Source organism: Carassius carassius, chromosome 41, assembly GCF_963082965.1.
Source record: "Carassius carassius chromosome 41, fCarCar2.1, whole genome shotgun sequence".
Lineage (NCBI taxonomy): Eukaryota > Metazoa > Chordata > Actinopteri > Cypriniformes > Cyprinidae > Carassius > Carassius carassius.
The window spans coordinates 24,666,401-24,688,591 of record NC_081795.1 but is presented as its reverse complement, the minus strand read 5'-3'; the positions used below and the strand labels follow the sequence as shown (position 1 = coordinate 24,688,591).

At 36.7% G+C, this 22,191-nt stretch overlaps 1 protein-coding gene across 2 annotated transcripts; it reads right to left on the bottom strand.

Annotated features, from left to right (window-relative positions):
• Positions 1-2,851: 2,851 nt before the first annotated feature.
• On the bottom strand, positions 2,852-21,720 carry mindy4b (MINDY family member 4B). Of its 2 annotated transcripts, none has more exons than XM_059533605.1 (13): positions 21,206-21,720; positions 17,763-17,857; positions 17,656-17,683; positions 13,422-13,598; positions 12,943-13,065; positions 6,263-6,354; positions 5,741-5,906; positions 5,566-5,631; positions 5,321-5,391; positions 4,987-5,059; positions 4,735-4,899; positions 3,133-3,313; positions 2,852-3,027 (listed from the first exon to the last, which is right to left on the bottom strand). In XM_059533605.1, the coding sequence occupies exons 2-13, from the start codon at positions 17,855-17,857 to the stop codon at positions 2,885-2,887; spliced, it is 1,380 nt and encodes a 459-aa protein (XP_059389588.1). In that variant the 5' UTR covers positions 21,206-21,720; the 3' UTR covers positions 2,852-2,884. The 2 variants fall into 2 exon arrangements, with proteins under 2 accessions (XP_059389588.1, XP_059389589.1); XM_059533606.1 differs by lacking the exon at positions 21,206-21,720 and adding an exon at positions 19,574-19,624.
• Between the last annotated feature and the right edge of the window lie 471 nt (positions 21,721-22,191).

The following is a 22,191-nucleotide window of genomic DNA, read 5'->3' as shown; positions in this document are numbered from 1 at the left end:
ACTATTCTTGGGTTGTTTCTTCATATAGTCTAATAACATGTTGTAAAGTTGTTCATGACTTCATTGTTTTAAATCAACCACAGAGTACCCCAAAATCCATACCAGTTATCATTAAAATGAAGTGAGAGCTTTTGTTACTGATGCATAAGTGCAGATATTCATGTTAAAGAGCCTGTGATTTGACAGCCATGATAGAGACACTGAGCATGACATTGGCACATAAAAAACAATTTATTATGATAAAGACTTTGTTCTGGCTCTTACAGATGAAGGTTTTACATCTTAAATTTTGTAATATTGAAATTCTGTTGCATAACACAAAAGACCAGATCTGTTTTCACTATCGATTCCTAAATTACATATTAACGTGTATTGAAAAATAGCCATTTATGTGTCATCTTATTACACATCCAAAAGAGAAAGTCTGTAAAGGGAATACATATATGTTCAGAATGTTAGATGCAATTGTTAACTGATAAAGTCGACCTTCTTTAGAAAGACACATTAACTTTATAAGTTCTTATTGGCAATATTGTATTTATACACCTGTATCTCAGTATATAAAATATATTTTCTATTTCTTTTGTATAATGCAGTATAATTCTGTCATAAAAGTGTATATCCTATTATGTCAATTTAGCCTTTGATAATAAACTACATCAAATAAGAACCTTTACAGCATATTGAAGTGATGTGCCACAAGGCTTTGTCTTAAGTCCTCTGTTGTTTTTACCAAATTCAGAAAATCTGATAATCAGCAGTAATCTATCATTTCTATACTTAACACCTGTTAGAGTCCTGAACAGTTAAAATATTGCTACAAGTAAAGCTCTTTATAATGCAGATCTTCAGTACTTTCTGTATTCCTTCAATCACCCTGTAGTCCATAACTCACTGAATTTACATGATTTTTAATTTTTTAAATATAACTTTACTGTTATTTGTTTGCCCGTTCTTACAAGTAAACCAAATGTCACAGTCATGAGTTCAATCTATAAACAATCAAAAATATGTTTTATATATATATATATATATATATATATATATATAGAGAGAGAGAGAGAGAGAGAGAGAGAGGGATAGAGAGAGAGAGAGTTATTATTTATTTAGGTAACACTTTAAAAAACAGTTCTGTGTTACAATTAGTTAGTAACAATTAAATAACAAACAATTTATTAAACTAGGTTCATTTTAATTTCTACATATACTAATATTTTTTACACTTTACAGTAGTTAGTTATTACGTCAGTTAAATGCTGTAAAAATGTTAAATTACTGATCCTTATTGTAAAGTATTGCCTTTCTTTAATAATACTGTCATACAGCAATAATTAAAATACAAAAATAAAATACTACATACATGATTTATACCACAGAGGTATCAAAGAGTGCAAGGCTTTGAATAAAGGTCTTGACTTAAATTAATTAAACCGTGTAACTTGAGATATCAGCCTTTTCTGTCATGACTTGAGACTTGCAGTCTGAACCCATGTCAGATCCAAATAGAAGGACAAAAACAGTATGGGGGCTAATATAGGCCCGGAAAGGGACATGTGTACCAGATTTGAATCTATTTTTAACAAACAAAAGATGTTGTTTTACAAAAGACATGTTTTACATATTTAAGGTTTTCACGTATTAAATGCTCAGATTCTGAGATGTTCAAATGGACAGGTTGTGAAGAGTAATCGTGTTATTAAGATTCGCAAGCCAAACTGAAAGTCAAAAGTAAGCCCAAATTATAACCTACAGTATGTTAGTCTACTCTATTTCAGGCCAGGAGATGTATACATCACTGCTACGCTGATGACACCCAACTCTACCTCTCATTCCAACCAGATGACCCGACGGTAGCTGCTCGCATTTCAGCCTGTCTGAGTGACATCTCTAGCTGGATGAATGACAATCACCTTCAGCTTAACATTACGAAGACAGAACTCCTGGTGATTCCAGCTAACCAATTGCTTCATCACAACTTCTCTATACAGCTGGGCTCATCAACCATTACTCCTTCGAGGACAGCTAGAAACCTAGGAGTTGTGATGGATCATCAGTTAAGCTTCACAGACCACATTGCTACAACTACCCGGTCCTGCAGGTTTGCCTTAGGAAGATTAGACCCTTTAGACATTAGGAAGATTAGACCCTTCCTGTCAGAGAAAGCAACCCAACTTCTTGTTCAAGCTCTTGTTCTCTCCAGACTGGACTATTGTAATGCTCTCCTGGCGGGCCTTCCTGCATGTACTGTCAAGCCTCTGCAATTGATCCAGAATGCAGCAGCGAGGGTTGTCTTCAATGAGCCAAAAAAAGCTCACGTTACTCCTCTCCTCATCAGGTTACACTGGCTACCAGTAGCTGCTCGCATCAAATTCAAGGTACTGATGCTAGCCTACAAGACGACCACTGGCACGGCACCAACTTACCTAAACTCATTGGTTAAATCTTATGTGCCCTCCAGAAGTTTGCGCTCTGCAAGTGATAGACGCCTTGTGGTACCATCCCAAAGAAGTTCAAAATCACTCTCACTGACCTTATCCTGGACTGTGCCCAGCTGGTGGAATGACCTCCCACTCTCAATTCGTACAGCTCATTTTCAAGAAACAGCTAAAGACTCATCTTTTTCGCCTGCACTTAACCAACTAACACTAGCACTTTTTCTTTTCTTGTCTTTTAATTAAAAAAAAAAAAAAAAAAACAACAACCTAAATATGCATTCTATACTAGACTAACTGAGACTTGTCATGGCACTTGTATACTGTTGTTGTTCCCTTGTTGACCTGACTGCTTCTATTGTTCTCATTTGTAAGTCGCTTTGGATAAAAGCGTCTGCTAAATGTAAATGTAAATGTATGCTACAAATCAGGTGACCCTGCTTCAAATCTCTTCAGAAAAAAGGCACTGTTCCATTCCAGTCAATAACCGCTCCCTCCCACTTGGTCCTAATGGTCATCTCTACAGATGGAAACTTTTTTTCAGGGTCTTCTTGAATATCATTATGTTCAGCCTCCCAGTGATGGGAGTGTGTATCTGAAATACAAAAGAGCAATACAATACATACATTTAAATATTTTGGTTCACACTGGCAGGTGGCATCAATAAGAATGAAGTGTGGGCAGCAGCTAACGACTCTACCTATGGTGAGCATTGTTGTGCTGAGCTGAGTTGGATAGCCATTGTAGAAGTAAAGCTGGAAAAGATGCTCCATTTTCCAGTCAGAGAGCAGTGAACGGTTTGGGCTGAATAAAACACTGTAGGTGCTATTGATGTTGCACACCCAGATAGGCAGCCTGGGTGTTTTCAGCATGCTGCCCACCTTAGGAGAAAAGTGTTCAACTCAACATGGATGTGTTCAAAATATAATAGATTACAGTGCAGTAAAACAGGAATTAAGAAGCCAAAAGTCCTGTGGGAGTAGATAAAGCAGCATTTTTTTAAGTAAAGCCTTACAAAATTAAACCAGAAAAACATCAATACACGGTGGGAATTAGCTTCAAACAGAGCCCATGAACCATGTGATGCAAACAACATGCAGAAAGCAATAAAGCAGACAATTATTTCACAGAATGGACCCCTTATGACCGTGTGTCAAAGGTCAGTAATGCTGTTTGACTTTTTATAACAAGGAAATTATAATAAAGGCTGTAATATGTCAGCTGTTGTGTTGTGACATGAATACATTTATTAATAGTTTTACACTCACATATATCTGAGGAGTTTACTTGCTGGTTTTAGAGTCATATATTAGATAGATATATTTATAATTAGAAAGTGTGTTTCTAATGAAATATTTTATCGAGATATTTTTCCTTCGTGAAAAAGAAAAAACTAAAAATACTTAAGTGGGTCAAAAAGCACTCAATTTAAGATAATAACTGTTGAACTGCAATTTATTTTTATTTAACTGCAATTTACATTCAGCTAAGTCTGAAAACATTAAATTCCTGTATATTATTTCCAAAAGTATTCTTAAAAAAAGCACACCTAAAGTGCACTGCTTTTTGACAAAGGTTGTCACTGATCTATTAGCAGACCTCTTTGGTGAACCTGTTGGGAGCCATTTTAGGGTGCCTCAAGTAACCTCAGTATTTAGTCATCTCCAAGAACGCCAAGAACAGATATGGGGACCTGTCCAGCCATGATACCTTGATAGAACCAACTCGGAAGGACGCGAGGACACAGAACACATCTTTGTGAGAATTGAAATGTCATAACCTATTAAAATTTATTTTCATATTACTTTATAACTTTTTATTTTACAGCATGTATTTGTGCCTAATGTGCCTATAAAAATACTGTAAGGTTTCTCCAGGTCTTTATTAAAATTATGCAAAGCAAAATTATAAATGTTTACTTTCACAAACCATCACTTATATGTGAGCTTGCACTTGGGAGACTGAAAACAAGAAGTTTGAAGTTCACAGGCTCGTAACTTGTAAGAATGCGTATCGAAAAATGTATTTATTGTGCACTGAAGGAACTTCAACTTCAAGGGCTCCATTTTGTACAAAAAGTTCCTCAGAGAAATACCCCCTTTTCTTTTGTAAAGTTCTTCTTTTTAAGTTCCTAGAGGTCCTCTAAAGGGTTTGATCAATATGGTAATCTCGGGAATCACAACTGCTGGCTCAAGTATCTTCAAATTTTTACAGCGTATATTCATATGTTGCCTACAGTAATGTAAAGTTTAGAGAGAAAGTGACAGAGTGAAAGACCAAACCCGTAGGATGGGTGCTGTACCAGGGGAAGCTGTGCATGGTTGAATTGTTCTCTGTTCCAGAGCAGATATCCGACATGACTGCGTGTCAGAACCCCGTGGAGAGCTTTGTGTTGCTCATCGTTCAGTGATGTACCATTGAAGACTTGAGGAGTAGCGTGGCCGGTCAGCAACAGGTTTAATAAAGCCTAATGGATGTAGGGAGTTTGACGCAATTAAATACTAACAAGTCAAATGAACAAAAATCTCAAAAAAAAAAAAATTCCCTTCCTCACCTGTCGACAAACAAAGTTCCCCAAGCTCAAATGCAAAAGATGAGTGGAGGTACAATCAAAATCTGCCCGTATCCTACAAATTCAGAGACTGCTTAATTCAATCACTCACTTCATTCATTTAAAATACTAAAATTCTCTCTGATAATTTTATGTTTTTTTCATATGGCAGATCCATATTCTTTTACGAACTGACTGTATTATGACTTTTTTTCTTTTCTTTTTCTTTTTTTTTTCTTGTAACAGTGTAAATGTCTTTACTCTCACTTTTGATCAATGTAATGCTTCCTTGCTGAATCGAATTACTAATTTCTTTCAAGAAAACCTGTAAACATACCTGTCAATAGTCCTGGAGAAGATAAGACTGTACAGAAAAAGTATGATGCCATGGCTTCCTTCTTCCTTAAACTAAAGACATTCAGGTGAAAGTTAAAAAAAAAAAAACATCTGGGTAAGTCAAAGAAAGTGCGATTAAAATTATCAAGTGCATTTATTAAAGTTATTATGGACATATATAATAATATAACATATGGCATAGATTTACCCAATAATATATCATTTGTGTTTTAAAAATATACTCACACATTGGATGTGCTCCCATATAAATGATCTAACATCTTCTTTCTCTTTAAAGGTGAAAATCTGCAACTGTAGAATTTAAAAAAAGTAAGAAATATATATATATATATATATATTTATTTTTATTTTTATTTTTTTTTTTAAGCTGTATGTTAATTTTTTAATAAACTGCATGTACCCTCTCTGTGAAGCTGTCCAGTTTGTAGTCCATGTGGGGGGTAAAACAGCGCTCTGACGTGACCAAGCAGACGGTAGCAGTCTGCTCCTCACCAGCTGTCCACAAGATGTCAGATAGAGCGGCTGCCAGGGCCTTCCTCTGCTCGTTCTCCCCTACTGTCACCATACTGAGAACGAGAGAAAGAGTCTGTCAGAGCGGTGATACACTGGACTGTGCAGTACCACAACATTCTCATTTCACTTCAGACGATTCAGTCAAAACCATCAAAAAAAACTTTCATTTGAATGACACAAGTGATTTCAAATGCTAAATATGTATATTAATTTTTATTTATTATTGTTATTAATTTTATATAATATAGAAATAGCAATATTTTGGAGCTATTAACACCACTTCTACCCCAACCATAAATGTTCTGAAAGAAACAGATTGAAATGCAAGTTATTACTGACTGAAAATCTGAAATCTTTCCTCTCTGCCATGGTTATATCCCAATTATTCAAACTTGAAAAAATAAATCACCTTTGCATTGTGCATGAGTTTACTGACTGGTCGAAGAGCAAATATTTAATAATATGAGCCTGAACCACCATCTGAATAGCACACGCTCCTCCCTGTAAGTGAACAGAAATAGAAAACACTGTTCACAAATTCCACATTTTAATTTGCTTTAACAGTAATAGACATTTCAGAACACAGGACTTCCATGTTAATGATGAAACACAACAAATATACATATATGACTAGTCCAAAGGTTATAATTAAAACAGTTTGTACCAGACTTTGTGTATTTAAAGGGACAGTTTAGCCAAATAAAAAATAATCAGATACTTAAATCACAGAATGTTCATTTTTGGCAGAACTAACAAAGAACCGTTTTCAACATTATTTATAATAAGAAATACGTCTTTAGTAACAAATCAGCATATTAGAATGATTTCTGGAGGATCAAGTGACAAAGAAGATACTAGATCCAAACATCTCCATTACTACTGTAACCTCTGTTCTCTGATAGAGTGACATTAGGGCGACTGGGAACCCCAAACTCCATACGGTTATAAAAGGTGATGCCGTGCTCCACTCATTTAGGTTTGTGAAGAGGAGCCAAAACAGTGTCTCTGTCATTTCAGTGGGGTGTTCAGTGTTGTGACAGGAGGGACACAACATCTTGTTCCCTCCATCAAGAGAACAGAGGTTACAATAGTAACCAAGACATTCCCTCAATCACTTGATATTGTGTCAAATTAGTGACACTAGGGGGCCCTATATTAAATGTTCAACCATCTGAACTGTGTTATGAGGCCTTGCCCAGTGGAAGACCCACGGTTTTTCCGACAGGAAAACAGAGCAGTGGAAAATGGATCATACGGGATTACCAAGAGGGAATCAGCACATATGAAGCACTCAACCCAAGTACATGTGAGTGCTGGAGAAACAGGATGGTTTTCAGGGTTCGCAGGAATTGGAGAACTTAGATGGACAAAAAAGTGCACATTATCACCTCAGAGAAGGGAAAGGCACTCCATGCAAGTTGTCAGCCAGTTGCCTAATGCTGACCTGTTCATACCCAGTAACATTTGGGACAAAACTGGCTTAACATGGCGATTGTAAAAATCTCACAAAGGTATTGGATACAGCCCAGCAAGGACACGGCTGTGTCTGCCTTGACACAATGGAGCGCTTACACATTCACCACCTGATGCCTGAAAGGGGTGGTGGGCACATAGCCGGGTCGGAGTCTCAGAAGTATTTTGGGCAGAACTCCAAGCACATTTTGCTAACAAAGAATGTAATCTGCAATCCCAAAACAAACATAAAAAAATTAAAACCCCTCTCAGACCCCAGTGAGTTACCCTTCTCACATTTCTGAGGAACCTTTTGACCAGGTTTTGCTTTCGTGTGTACTTACCATCCACTGTGTCATAATGTGCTTCTACATCAGCCACGTACAACTTCAAGGTGAAGGGGGATAACCCTTCATTGTGTGTTGCCACAAACCATTCTTGATATTGATGCATGTAAAAATGCTTTTCTGCATCAATATCAACATGAAAAGGTGCTTATGCAGGCCCTGATTCAAAACTTGCAGATCTTAGACTGGCCCCGACCCACCATCTTTTCTTTTGGGTTGAATTGTTCTGATGAGCCAGCATGATAGATTGGAAGTGTTAAGCATGTGTTCAGACTCTACATGAGAAGCACCCAGGTAACAACCTGATCTCATTGCTGTGGCTGTAAAGGTGTCGAAACACCTACCTTGCTCTGAACAAAGGGCTCTTTCTTGGCATCCCTCATCTCTGCAATTTTGAGCCATGAATGGACTATTGGACCACCTGGGTGGACATTGCCTGACCAAGTGTCTGTGCTGTGACCTTCATCATCCATAGACCAAGAGCAGTTGCCACTTGCAGCTCCTGCATGATACTGGGTCGGGGCTAACTTTGTGCATCTCTCTCAATGTGGAGGCGGCATGTCTGACAGCGCTGTAAGCTCTCGCCATCATGGATGTTGTGATTTTACAGGTTTTGGATGGGAAACTTGGACTGAAACTTGGAATTTCATCTTTAAAAAGATGTTTTCTACAGTGTTGCTCTTAGGGGAAATGTCTCTTTTATGGGGAAACTCTCTTGTTAGAGAATGTTCTCTTATGGAAATCTCTCTTTTAGTAGCTCATTGAAGCACCCAGGGGAACTCTTTTGCACTTAACAGTGCATGTGGGAGAGAGAACAACTGAAATGTGCCATAGAGATATCCAACAAAGTTTCTAGCCAGAGGTGAATGGAGAGAATCTCAGAGAAAAAAATTATAATAATGAGTGGAGCAAGCCAGGAGAGTGAAATGCAAATTCCATTTTAAAAATCTCAGTGGCCTTTTCTAAAGTATCAGAGGTGTTTGGGGCTCCCAAATGTGACCCCTGGTGTCACTGCATTGACCTTGAGTGACAGACCACATTATTGAAACAAACTGAATCAACAATGAACTTTTTTCTAACTGATTAATTCTTAATTAGTATTGTCTTTCTAGAGCTGCTTTACTGCAGAATTGAATTGTTTGCGTCACTCAATCATTATTTTCCTGTTTATCACAGTAAAGCTGCTTTGAAACAATCTGTATTGTATAAAGTTCAATATAAGTAAATGTTACTTGACTAGAGAATAGTTGTTTTAAATTGTAATAATATTTCACAGTATAACTGCTTTTACGGTATTTTTGATCAAATAAATCCACCCTTGGTGAGCATAAGAGACCTCAATTAAAAACATTAAAAAAGTAATCTTATCATCTCAAACTTTTTGGTAGTGTATATGGTAGTGAAAATAACCGTTTTAATGTTCTCCAGCACTTAGTGTTCAGTTTATGAACCATTCATAAGGCATGCAAGACAGATTTCATTATTATTTGAGTGGAAATTATATGGTGGAGAAAGTTCACCTTGAATCAGTTTCTAGAGTGCTCTTAATATAATTGTGCTTTTAATGTCAGTGTAATCTGCTAAGGACATGCCCCTCTCTTCACTTCCTGAGGATGATGAAAAGCATGTTAACTTAGCTGCCTTAGTTTAAGCGTGCCAATGATCTGTGGTTAAGAAAACAGCCAACATTTCAAGCTCATGAAATAATGAGGTGGCGTGTAGTGATGCAAAGTTCAAACAATAGTGAAGGGCTAATCAATCTGAAGTCATGGCTTCTCCATGAAAAAGACCTATGAGAAGTGATCTACTTAAGCTTGTAACAAAATCCTTGTTCACATATTTAACTTGCAGTTCTGGCAAAGGGGAAGTAACTTAGATAACATGATCACACATAAGGTCAACTGTCTCCAGTTTGGGCTTAGCCAGTATTTTTAGTAAGTATTTTTCCAGTTCTACTTACAACAGCTATTTTAAGGACTGTTAAATCTTTTCAAGTGTCAAATAAGAATACAATAACTAATCAAATCGACTCAGATTAAGGTAATTCACCCCCCAAAAAAGTTATCACTATGTACCAGTTTTAAATTTAAGATGTGAATGTGGACTAACTTGTCATTTCATGCACCATGGGAAATAACGTGGTCTGAAATGACAAAGATGAATGAATAATGACAAAACTTTCATTTCTGATTGAGCTATGCCTTTAATTCCCGAATTTACAAGCATAATGATGAAACATCTGACAAGGATTCTGACTGTCATAGTACCAAGTGTAGAGATTACTGACTCAGAAAAACAACATTCAAATAATAATAAAATGTCATAACCACCATAGTTTCTATATGATGAAGCTCAAATAAATAATACCAGTTGTGTAATTAATTTCAAAGATGATTTTGGAATTATATATATTTTTTCATTATAATTGAAAAAAATATAATTTTATGTATAGGCTAATAGTATGGAGCCCTGTACATGCCACAATTGGCTATGATTTAAATAAATTAAAATGAAGGGGGAAACGTAGTACAATGTGGCCACAAATGAATTTATTATTAATATATATATATATATATATATATATATATATATATATATATATATATATATATATATATATATATATAATTTATCAAAATGTAAAAAAAATATATATATATATTTTGCTAGAGTGTGCCTTTACTATACTGTGTGCCTTTTGCCCCATGTTTTTTACCCCGTATGGGGTTAAAGGTCCCCCTTGCTACCTCATAACAATATTTTTTCTGCAATCACATTATGGGCATACACAGCAAAATCTCCAGTGTTAATTTAACACTCTGAGTGTGGACTCATATAAACTCTGAAGCAGTGTTAAAAGTAACACTGAAGCAGAGTTGAAGTTAATGAGATAATTAAGAAATTAATTGAGTTATGATTGAGCATTATTGAAGACACCTGATGTTAACAAGCAGAATCACCAAACAAGAAAATAAAAATTTGTATTGTAGTGGTCAGTGTTTTCTTTAGTTGGGATCTTGGCTTGTGACTCTTTACTTTTAAAATGTGTTTGGCAAGCCAAGAGCAAAAGTCATCGGGTGGTGATGATTATGTTTTAATGTAATCGTTGTTTGACCTGAATTACTGAACTCATTTAAACTCTTTTCTCTAAGTAAAACTTCCATTATTGATTGTAACAGCTTTGATTCTACAATGAAAGAGTCTGTATTCTCTATACTGGCTGTTTTGTAGGCATCTTTTGCAAGTGATTCAGATTTTTTTTTTATTATTAAAATGTTTGATTTTAGGCACACAAAGATAACAAGAATCAGCGTATGAATCTCAACAACGGTGACAAACAGCATTTTCAGATAAACAGATCTACTCTGAAAATCACAAAACTAGATACTAAAAATTCACATAAAAACTGCAAAAATGAAATATAGTTAGAATAAAAAGTTAACATGCTTTTTTGATGGTCACCATTGTTGTAATGCTCACACTGATTTTTGATGTCTATGTGTCTAAACTAATGATTTTTTTTTTATCTAGAACTAACTTTTAAAAACATGTCATAATATGCCAAAAATGCTGGATTGCTTACTTTTTTTCACTTAATTTATGTATACAGTAAAGAAACCTGAACTCAGGCATTCAGGTCACTCCATGACAATTAGTTCAAACCACAATCAATAGCACACATGGTTGCCTTTGCTCTGGTCTGTATGTTAAAATTCAGTTACCACAGCCCACAAAGTCTAAAGTAAATAACTGAAGGGCCAAGATCCCAACTAAAGCAAACACTGACCACTATAATGGTGACACACAAATTGTGATTTTCTCGTTTGGTGATTCTGCTTGTTAACATCAGGTGTCTTCAATAATGGTCAATCATAACTCAATTAACTGCTTAATTATCTCATTAACTTCAACTCTGCTTCAGTGTTACTTTTAACACTGCTTCAGTGTTTATATGAGTCCACACTCAGAGTGTTAAATTAACACTGGGGATTTTGCTGTGTAGTGAAAAGCAATTTTTTTCTTAAGGTGTGCCTTTAGTCCTGTTATAGGTACCCTAATTAGTTTTTCATATAATTACTGTGAAACACTTCACTTACATGATTTTATGGTGAAATGTGTTATTTTTTTTTTTGTTATTCAGGTAAAAGTAGCACAGCAAAAGTAGACTCTGCGCTGAAATGATCGCAGCACCGCTGCTTCTGCTCTGCTCCTGCTACACGTGTCTGAACTGCCTCTGCATGTGGTGTGAATGCGCTAATCTGTTAACATGTGCACTGAAAAAAAAATACTCTCTGCTTACGCGTGCAGTGTGAAACCGGCGTTAATTTGTGGCAACACCAATTTTTTCCCCTCCTCATGGCATGTGCGACAATCCCTGCCTGTGTTTTCCTGTGTCTATGGGTGTACTCACACTAGGCACGGTTGCCATGAACCGGGCCCGAGTACGATTGTCCCCACTCCCCACTCCCCCTCTGAAAATTTTCACGTAGTCGCGCTGCTCGTATGAGGAGGTTTGCAAGGTACCAGCTGAGCTTTTGGAGCGTCGCAAAACCGCGACGCCACGCGTCCTGTTCCGTGCTCCAGCACGGTTAGCGCTCACACTGCATGCGAAACGCGCCCGAGTCCAACTGAACCGTGCTCTGGCCCACCTCTTCCAAGCGGGCCAGGGCCGGCCAATCGAGCCGCGCCCGGGCACGGTACGGAGCACTCACACTAGTCAAACGAACCGCGCTTTGGTAGTCAAACGCACTCGGGTACGGTTCAAACTGGCTAGTGTGAGTACACCCTATGTCTTCATTGTTGCTCTGCTTCTCTCATTTGTTGCTCTAGACACTTATTGAACCTCACCCATCATCTTTGTTATGGTTACTAATTAGTTCATTGCTTCTGCTCTGTATATATACCCCTTGTGTTTCCCTTGTTCTTTGCCTGTTTCTGCTTGTTTTTTTTTCCCATTTTGGTTAAGGTTTTGTCTCAGTTTTCTTCATTAAACAACCTACACTTAGATCCTTGCCTCTGACAGTTTCTTTTAGTAAATTAATGCATATTTATCACCAACATGCCTTCAACCATAGATGTTTTGTGTTTGTTTTACATGCGTTTAGATATACACATTTACTTCACTTACACATCAAAGAGAAAGGTTTTGTCTCCTCAATTCATTTATATGAATCAAACATTTCATGTTTTAAAGAATTGTTACAATATCCTATGAGTTTTAAAAGTTTATACCCAAAACTAAGACAATAAGCAATGACTTATGACATGTATGAAGTTCTCTTATACTCACCAGCCTCTCAGTCTCCAGAGCATATGCCATTTCAGAGAAAGGCTCCTGAAACTTGAAGAATGATTTCTTCCACTCATAGTTGAATACATAGAAGGTGTTTCCAAACAAAATATTTCTTAGACTCTGTATGAGAGACAAAGCTAAATTAAATGTCAAAATAATAATAATAATAATAATAAATCAAGTGACAGGAAAATTGAGTCATTAATTTTTGATAAAAATCAACACCCAAGTTCCAGCTAATATCATTGAAATGTAGGTTTATCATTTTTTTCAAACATAATCGTATGTTCAGTGGAATTAGCAGTAGTTATGACTATATGAGAATAACTTGATCTAATGCTTAAAGTCCTAATAAATAAATGATAAGTCGATATCCTGTCTTTTGTCTTCAGGACACAGAGCACAAGTCTGTTATGAGACACATGGGAGGCAATAGAGCAGCAGATCAAGTGACAGGGTCATGTTCCACGACTCACCACCGCCAGCTCTGGTGACAGCGGTTGCCCACCCAGACTCAGAGACACTGTGAGGGTTTGAGGAATGGAGTAGGGTGCTGTAAACTGCTCGTTCTGTGCGCTGACGTGATGGGCCGAGGTGGCCGGCCTAGAAGAGTCCTCACTGTCCTCTTCAGATTTGATCTTCTCACTAGGTCTCTATGCAAGTGATAAAGTGAAAATATGCAGTTGCTACAGTATACCTTCTACCTTGTCTTACCCTTAAAATGAATGTTATTACATGCTAGCGAAACATATTTTCAGGCTTCCTGACAAATATTGGTTGTACCTTAAGTTGTTTTGTTTGTTTGTTTTTTCTCCTGTAATGGTGAAAACTATTTTTTGTTTAATGTTGTTTCATATTTGAAAACATTGTTAAATTAAAAAGAACTGTTTTCTGTTTTACTATACTTTAAAACCTTCCATTTAGAATCTGTTTTATGATCAATTTTAAATGTTTGTGCAATCAATCAATCAGTCAGTCAGTCAGTCAGTCAGTCAGTCTTACCCTAAACTTACCAGTTTCTACATAACTCTTCAGTCACATAAATCCTAAAGCACAGTTACTAATCTTATGAATATGAAGTTGCCAGGCTTGAGTTGAATGAGTCATCAGCAGATAACTCACATCTTGGTTTCTCTTCACCTCCTCTTGAAGAAGCTCTATGTAGCTCAGTCTGGAGTGCTGCAAACTCTTGATGGTACGCAGAAGGTCCTGATAATCTGTCATGATGGCCTTTACATGCACTCTATTATTGCATGTAAATGCATTTTCACACATGGCAATAGCAATATGCCTAGTAAAATGACTTCCAGGAAATGTGGTAGCAAACACACACCTCTCTTCCAGTCTGTGATATGGAGTTTGTTGAGAGGATTGCAGCTACGCAGACAACCACTTACTCTCATCTGATTGGCTGACTGCATGCCATGGGAAAAATGACATACAGCCACCTGAGAGCACAGTGTCTGAAGTATCGATTATTGAAATATTAGACTTAACCACATAAGAATGACATTGGCAAACGGAATGTTACATTTCCATTCGCAAGATTTAAAAGGTATTCACACAAATGCATTATTGCATTAAAAACAGCTAAAAGCACAGAAGAATGCATCAGAACACGTTCATTTGAAATATTTAACAGAAACATTTGGCCACAAAATTAAAGTTCTGTCATCATTTACTAACACTTGAGCCATTTCAAACTTTCTTTTCACAAAGGGATGTCCACCTAATCACTTTACAAAATATTGACTATAAGCCTCCAAAAGTATTCCAATTTACTAAAAATTCATTCACAAAACAGACTTTACAACCTTGACTAGCTATTTTTAATATTTCGGTCTGTTCATCAAAATATAGCTGTCACAATCTCCTACTGTAGTTCCAATGAACTCCACCAGATGGCACGCAACCTCTGACTTTTTCCAATATACCCCAGACTACATTTCCCATAATCCTTTGCCGGACTCATCATCATTGATTGCATTCACCTGTGTCTTGTTATCTCATCCGTCTTACCCTATTTAAAGCCTGATACAATACACACACATTGCTCCGTATTGTTAGCCTGTAGCGTTCCTCTGTTCTCCCAGTTTCGCCTTGCCTTGCCTCTGGACCCTTTTATCTGATTGTTTTGCTGCCTGCCCTGACCTTTGCCTGTGTTTGGATTACTCTTTTGTCTCAGCCTGAATAATACCTTTTATGCTGTTCATTGACCCTGCCTGTCCTGGCCACTCTTGTAAATAAAGCCTGCACTTGGATGCTCAACCCTGTTGTCACACGTCAACGTTACAATAGCACAGAGTTTACTACTTTGATTTAGATTTTTCATTTTGAAGCTTGATCACCTTTAATTAACCCCCTGGTTTTATTCGTTCAGTTTTTACAGAGAAAGTTCACGTTTTACTTGTTAATAATTTTTTACTTCATTGGAAAGAAAACTTGGTAAGGTTTTTGGCACTTCCCACATAGCAAACAGTCTTGGCACAAATGTGGCCTCAAGATGGCACTGCTGGCCTTCTGTTGGCAATGGCATGTACATTTTCAGCCAGAGCTAGTCGTATGTGGCAATGATGGCACAGGGTAGATCATGGCAAACAATATGAGGGCCAATTTCTGGTGGGAGGAGTGTGGCCCAGATCAGTTCAGTGATTATGAGGGCCAAATCAGGCTTGTGATCTGACAACATATTATGTGACCCAAGATAAAAAAGATAAATACAATTTTGCATGGTACTGGTTAAATTATCACATACATTTTAATGAAGTGTAGTATTGTTTAAATTTAATATTTGAAATGGTAAGTCATAACAGAATGAAAAATTATCATTTCAAAATTAAGCAAACCAGTAAATCAGTCAACTGCATTAAACTGCACTTAATTATAATTTTATAAAATTTTATATTTTTCTCAGTACAAATAATATAACAATTCTTACATAAAGAAAGAGAGAGAGAAAGAGAGAGATCATTTAACCATTATCATGTAATCTTTATTTGGTTTACCATGGGACAAATCATTAGTATGCACAAGCAATAAATAAAATTATCATAAAAGTTTTTTATTTTTATTTAAATCCTCTGTATCCATGTGATCCTTTTGTGAGGAACAGATCAAATTTTAAACCACTGATTTGCGATATGTATCTCCTTCTGTAGCTTTAGTAATAATTTAAAATTTGCACTTAAGAAGTTTTACAACAAGTTTTACGGCAGCAATATCAAACGCACATTGGCTCTCGCCGGTTTCGCCATAGATTTCGCCATGCCGTGTTTCTGGTGATGCGTGTTTTGAATGAGAAACGCGTGCCTTGATGGAGTGGGTCGGGATAGTATTTTCTGCGTTTAACCACTTAAATTATGGCCTGCTCTTCACACATTATATTCTGCCAGAGTGGACTGCAACTGAAATGTATCATCATTTGGACTACTATACTGCTCTTTTGACACATCTGTAATAACTTCTTATTATTACAGTGTCTGTCTGTTACGCTTCTCTTATAGACTGTATAATGCTACTTTATTATCCACTTCATTAGTTGATTTGTTGTTTATAAAATTATAGATGCCTGATGAAGATCATACGATCAAAACGTTGCTATTAAAGTATTTCTTTTACTTTTTTGCAAGTTGTTAGTGTGCAGGATTTTCTTGTTTTCTCTTGTTTATAAAATAATAAATAATAAAAAAAAATCAATGCAATATGTTTTTTATTGCACATTTATGATTTGTGGGTTTTAAGTCTGATTTTCTATTAAGTTTAATTTTATTGGCATAGTTTGTGTGTACATTACCAAAACATTTCACAAAATGAATAATGGCGTTTATAGTAATACACAATACAATAATATAAAATATTAATATTCTGTTTTGGGTCTGGGCTATATAAGGCTCAGGTGTGGCTCAGATTTGGGGATTCTGGTTTACTTTGGTACCAGAATTGGTACCAGTAATAAAACCTGTTTTGGCCCAGTTCAGGGCCAGCTAACGGTGATTAACTGGCTGAGATTCGGGACGGTTATGGCCCATGTGTGACCCTTGTATTTAATCAAGTTCTGGGCCACTTCAAGGCCCTCATTCTATGCAGCACTTGGGCTGAGGGAAAAGTGATTGCGTGGCCCGGAGCTGGGCCAGATTAGATTTGCTTTGTGGGTTGCTATATGAACAAACATGCGAAAACAGAAAAGGAAACATTGACATTATTCAAAAAGGTTAAACGTATTGGAAAAAAAGGCATACTTCCATTGGAAATTAATTCACTCTAGTGGAAATGTTCGTTCAAGTTCATTTTTAAGATATCAACCTCAAATTTGGAACACAACTTGTTTGTGTATTGTGTTTTTGAACTTTTTTTCCACTTAAACAATAATCTATATATAGTACACTAATTTCTTTAAAAATAATAATAATAAATAAATAAAAATACAAACAGTATGCCTACCTGTGGGTTAGTGCATACAAATGTTTTGCTAAATTCTTCAAAATGATCTTCCTTCATTTCAGAGATGGAAAAATTTTAATCCTTACCCATTTGGAACGACGTGAGGGGAAAATAAATTATGATAATTTTGTCGTTTTGAGCTGATCTACTCCAGCAGTAACCATTTTTCTTTCTCTAGAAAACACTTTGCTTGCATCGCAAGATGTCTAAATTAGAAATAGAAACATTACGCAATCCAAATATAAATAAATAAAACCGATTAAGACTTACTTCAAGATAGCCCTGTGGTAATTCCGACCTGTAAGATAAAAAACAGGTTGAGTAAACATGGGTCCTGGGCAGGAGAAGCAGACAGCAGTGCCCGAACGTGCGCGTACCCGCGGGAGTTAAATATCTCTCTCCATTTATCCAATTCCATGATCTGCTGGAGGATTTCATCTATTTCACTGCTCGCCTCCACATCAGCGTCCATCTGCATGTGACAGGAAACATCACATTAGTGTTTGGTTCGAGTCCCAGCTGTCCTGCCTCGTGTTCAGTAAGACAGTCTCACAGCAGCTCCCCAGGGAACACAAAACAAAAGAATAGATACAGAGAAAAGCGTCTTGTTGCTTAGGTTGCGTGCAGACAGGAAGCATTCTGGCGTTTTTGTTTATATTAGAACGCGTTTCTTGAGACACTTGAGCTCTTTTTCTTTTTTTTTCTTTTTTTTTGCACTGTGTGAGCACCTTAATGTGCACATGAATGCAATCATAATGTAGCTACATTTATGGTCATGTAATAAAGTAGTAGTTTTAAACATTATTTTGTGAATTAAGCAGGTTGTGGTAGGCCGGTTTAGATACAAGGTTTTTCATAAATAAACAACATAAAATGATTTAACGTCCCGTTTTTCTGTACAGTACCATTCTAAAAAAGCAGGTAATGAGTCAAAGTGAATTTATGAATCTTTCCCAAGAATCCCTCGGTGCATTAGTGCAGAATTTTATGGTTGTTTCAGATTATCTTGTTATGGCCTATAATGAAAGGTTATTCCAGTAATAGTAAAATTGTTAAATCAATAACAGTTTTAATTAAACTTATTGTTTAATGTGTAAATGATCATTTAGCTTTCTTTTTTTTTTTTATAAGACCCAAACATTTTATCGTCTCTCTCACACACTGTTCTCAGTGAGTAACCTAAAGTCTTCCATAATCAACTACTGCAAGAAGCATATGTGGAGAGGAGTTGACTGCTTTAAAAATTGATTTATTAGTGAAATGTATATGAACTAAAACTGTAGCTTTAAGATATACAAGGTTCATTTATTTTATTAATACAGTAGTTTATAATAATAATAATAATAAATAAAATAGTATTATAATTTTTTCATTATTATTATTTATTTTATTTATATATTTTTTAAAGAAGCAATTTAATTGATTTAATCAAAATGTATATGTGATCCTGGACCACCGAACCAGTCTTAAATAGCTGTGGTTTAAAAAAAAAAAAAGAGATCATTGTATGGGTCAAAATTATTGTATTTTTCTTTTATGCCAAAAATCTTTTTTTTTTTTTTTTTTTGCACCGTCAGATTCGAAACCATACATCAATGGAAAAAAAATATTTATTCAGCATTCAAATGATGTATAAATCTCAATTTTGAAAAACTGAAACTTAAGACTGGTTTTGTGGTCCAGGGTCACATATACAGAGCAAGTGTATAAAATGTAGAAATTCACAAAAAACTTTGTCTTTACAAAATCATCCGCTTGCTCTTTGGTAACAGTGCCATCTATTGATGCACTGTTGACATTGACGCTATAGTGCAGGGGTTTCTCAACTCTGGCACTCAAAGGTCCATTTTCCTTCAGAGTTTACCTCGAACCCTAATCAAACACACCTGAACAAATTCATCAAGGTCTTCGGGATCAATAGAAAGTTAGAGACAGATGAGTTTGATCAAGGTTTTAGCTAAACTCTGCAGGAAAGTGGATCTCGAATCGCATAGCCGAGGCAGATGGTCCACAGAAGACAGTGAGACATGCTAGGTAGTGCTAGCCAGGCACTCAGAAACCATGCAAGCGGGACCAACGGAACCACCGCCGTACCCGTAGTGTGGCAGCGAGGTGGAACGCAGGGACTCATCTCTGGTGGCTTGTGAGCAGACTGGAGAGGGCTCTGAGTGTGCTATGCAACACTTACCTGGCTGCATCGCCTAAGAGGCTGGTCTGGGACAAAGTGGTATTAAGGAACCAAACTTTGTCGGCGTCCCTCATATCAACCAGACACAGCCAGATATGGTGCTCCTGGACCACAAGTGTGGACATTGCACGATTCAGAGAACTCGCGGTGATCTTTGTCACTCGGAGCACGAGGTCAGTGGCGGTTCTGAGCTCTTTCAGAGCTTCTGCATCGTGACCATTCTCGTGCAGGTCAATCAATCATCCAACCTTGAAGACCCGGGAAGTGATGGAGGTTTCCACTCGAGCCCAGGAAAGCATAGCTGTCATCTCTGGATCCAATTCAAGCATTACAAACATGCTGGAGGCACAGCCGAATCTTCCTCAGAAAGCTCTCCTTTCGATGCAGCGCTCGACATCTGGTTGCCAGGAGAAGCACCAAGGATACCGTTGGTACGCTATTTGAAGAGGGCCCAGCATGTTTCTTTGGCTGCTTTACTGGATCAGAAGTTCAAGAGGACTGGTGGACTCCCGAAGGTTGGTTCTCTGAAGGGTTTGCCTACCCCTGTAATCCTCAAACCACCCGTGCTATTGCTGGAAGTAGCCTTTGCCTTGTAGCCTCCAGGACAAGCACTAGATTGTGGGAGAGGTAACAGAACTCCGACCCCCTGGAGGAAGTGAAGCCTGGTCCGCAGCTCTGAGATGGTCATATTCCTGCAATGGGAACATGACTCATCTGCAAACGCCACCTCAACATGTTTAATGCCCAGACATGTGAGGCAGCGTTTGTGACCATCACCTGGTGCCAGGTACAGAAACGCACGGGTGTAATGGCATCTTTAAAAAGACAAGTAAAATGGTATGCAGTGCACCTGCTGCCTTTTTATGCTCACACTGTGATAATAATTGCATACCAATGTGCATTGGCTAGTAGTAGATCTAGATCTAGTAGTAGTCCCTGACGTTACGTCGAGAGTGACCGACTGAAAGGGAACCCCAGCGATAGCATCTTGTACATGGCAAGGGTAACAACCTCTAAGCCGTGTCACAGATTTCAATAACAAAAGCACAAGTGCCGTAGGGAACATGCATTTTGCATTTAGAGGAAGTCGAGCAGTAAATGCACATGCAGATGCATATCAAATGTTATCAAAAATACAAAATGCAAATGCTGACACATGATGAACACATTTTCTGGTTAACCAACAATCAAGACAAATATGACTGTACACTGTATTTAGTTCTGTGTTCCGGAAATGTGTAAAAAAGATTATGGGGTCTTGTTTCCACTTTCTCACGGAATATAATAGAAAATGAAACAGATTTTTATTTTTTTTAATACTGATACTAATAATGAAAACTTGGAATATTTGTAAGGCAACAAATAATGTAGTTGTAAGATAGTGTATTTCAGAATGCAAGAAAAAAAAAATAACCGAATGAATGGCTGAATCTACACTGTTCAGTCAGTACAATTGAATTCAGTTTTCAAAATAACTTTGAAAACGATGTTGAGCTGTTTATTCTGAATTACTTTAATGCAGATTAAAGCAATGATTTCATTTCATTTATAATTTATTTATTTTTACTCTGAATCACTTTTAAATTGAGTCAACCTAAACCTGTCGCACAACTACAAAAAGAAAAGCCATACCTTCTTTATCACTTCTTTAGAAATGAGTATCAGACGCTGTAGCTGCAGGCTCAGATGAGAAGCCTTTAAACTCTGTTTAAAGTTCAAACCTCAGTGTGAAGCAGGTAACCAACACATTGCTTATACTGTATATGTGACAGACTTTATATACAGGAAGCAGACAGACACATGGCTGCACAACATGACAGAGAAGCTCTTCATTTTACAGTTTCCTGGCAGCAGGTGGAGTGGTTTCTTTTCTGTTGGTCTGATTTCTGTGCTTACAAAGCAGTGCTCTTTCATTATGTCTGGAGTGATGAGAGCCGCTTTTCTCTTCTTTCACAGCATTGTTCCTGGATGCTTTGAAGCCTTCTGTGTCCATAAAATGTACAAACTTAGTACTATGCTGTCATTTTTGTCTGTTCATGCAATAAATATAATACACAATGCATTATGAAGAAATTGAAATTAGAATAGTTCATATCATTTTATTTTGAGTGAAGGCACGGAAATTTATAGTGACCAGAAAAGCTGCACTCCCATAAACATTATATATATATATATAGTAATTTTGGCCCCTCTCATTCTACAACCTAACAGTCAGGATCCACTGTATATGCCAAATACCTAAGCATACAAGTGTTTTTATTACTTTTAATTAAATTATCTATTCTTATATCTAATTTGTTTTCATTGTTAAATGAAGTTTGAAAATTCAATTTAAGGATAATTTAGTGTTTACATACATAAAACTGGTTTATTAAATTCTATATTTATATTATGAATAATGTGGCACATTAGCACTGCATGAGTGTAGAAACACAAATAAGACATTAAGATTAAGATTCTAATAAGATTCTAAAATATTAGTTCAACATGGAAAAGTTAATAACAACATTAAATCCATGATCATCCAATACTTGATGAATCAGTATCAGTTGTTACATCTCTCTGATATTCTAAAGCCATGGCTATAGTTGGATGTATACGCATGAAATGAGATCCAA

Bases quoted from the DNA above. Each gene is read 5' to 3' on its own strand.
- mindy4b (XM_059533605.1), bottom strand. From the start codon at position 17,857: ATGGACGCTGATGTGGAGGCGAGCAGTGAAATAGATGAAATCCTCCAG. The intron at 6,355-12,942 runs GTGAGTATAAGA...GTTCACTTACAG, and splicing joins CTCTGGAGACTGAGAGGCTG to GGAGGAGCGTGTGCTATTCA. The intron at 5,632-5,740 runs GTACATGCAGTT...TAAATTCTACAG, and splicing joins TGGACAGCTTCACAGAGAGG to TTGCAGATTTTCACCTTTAA.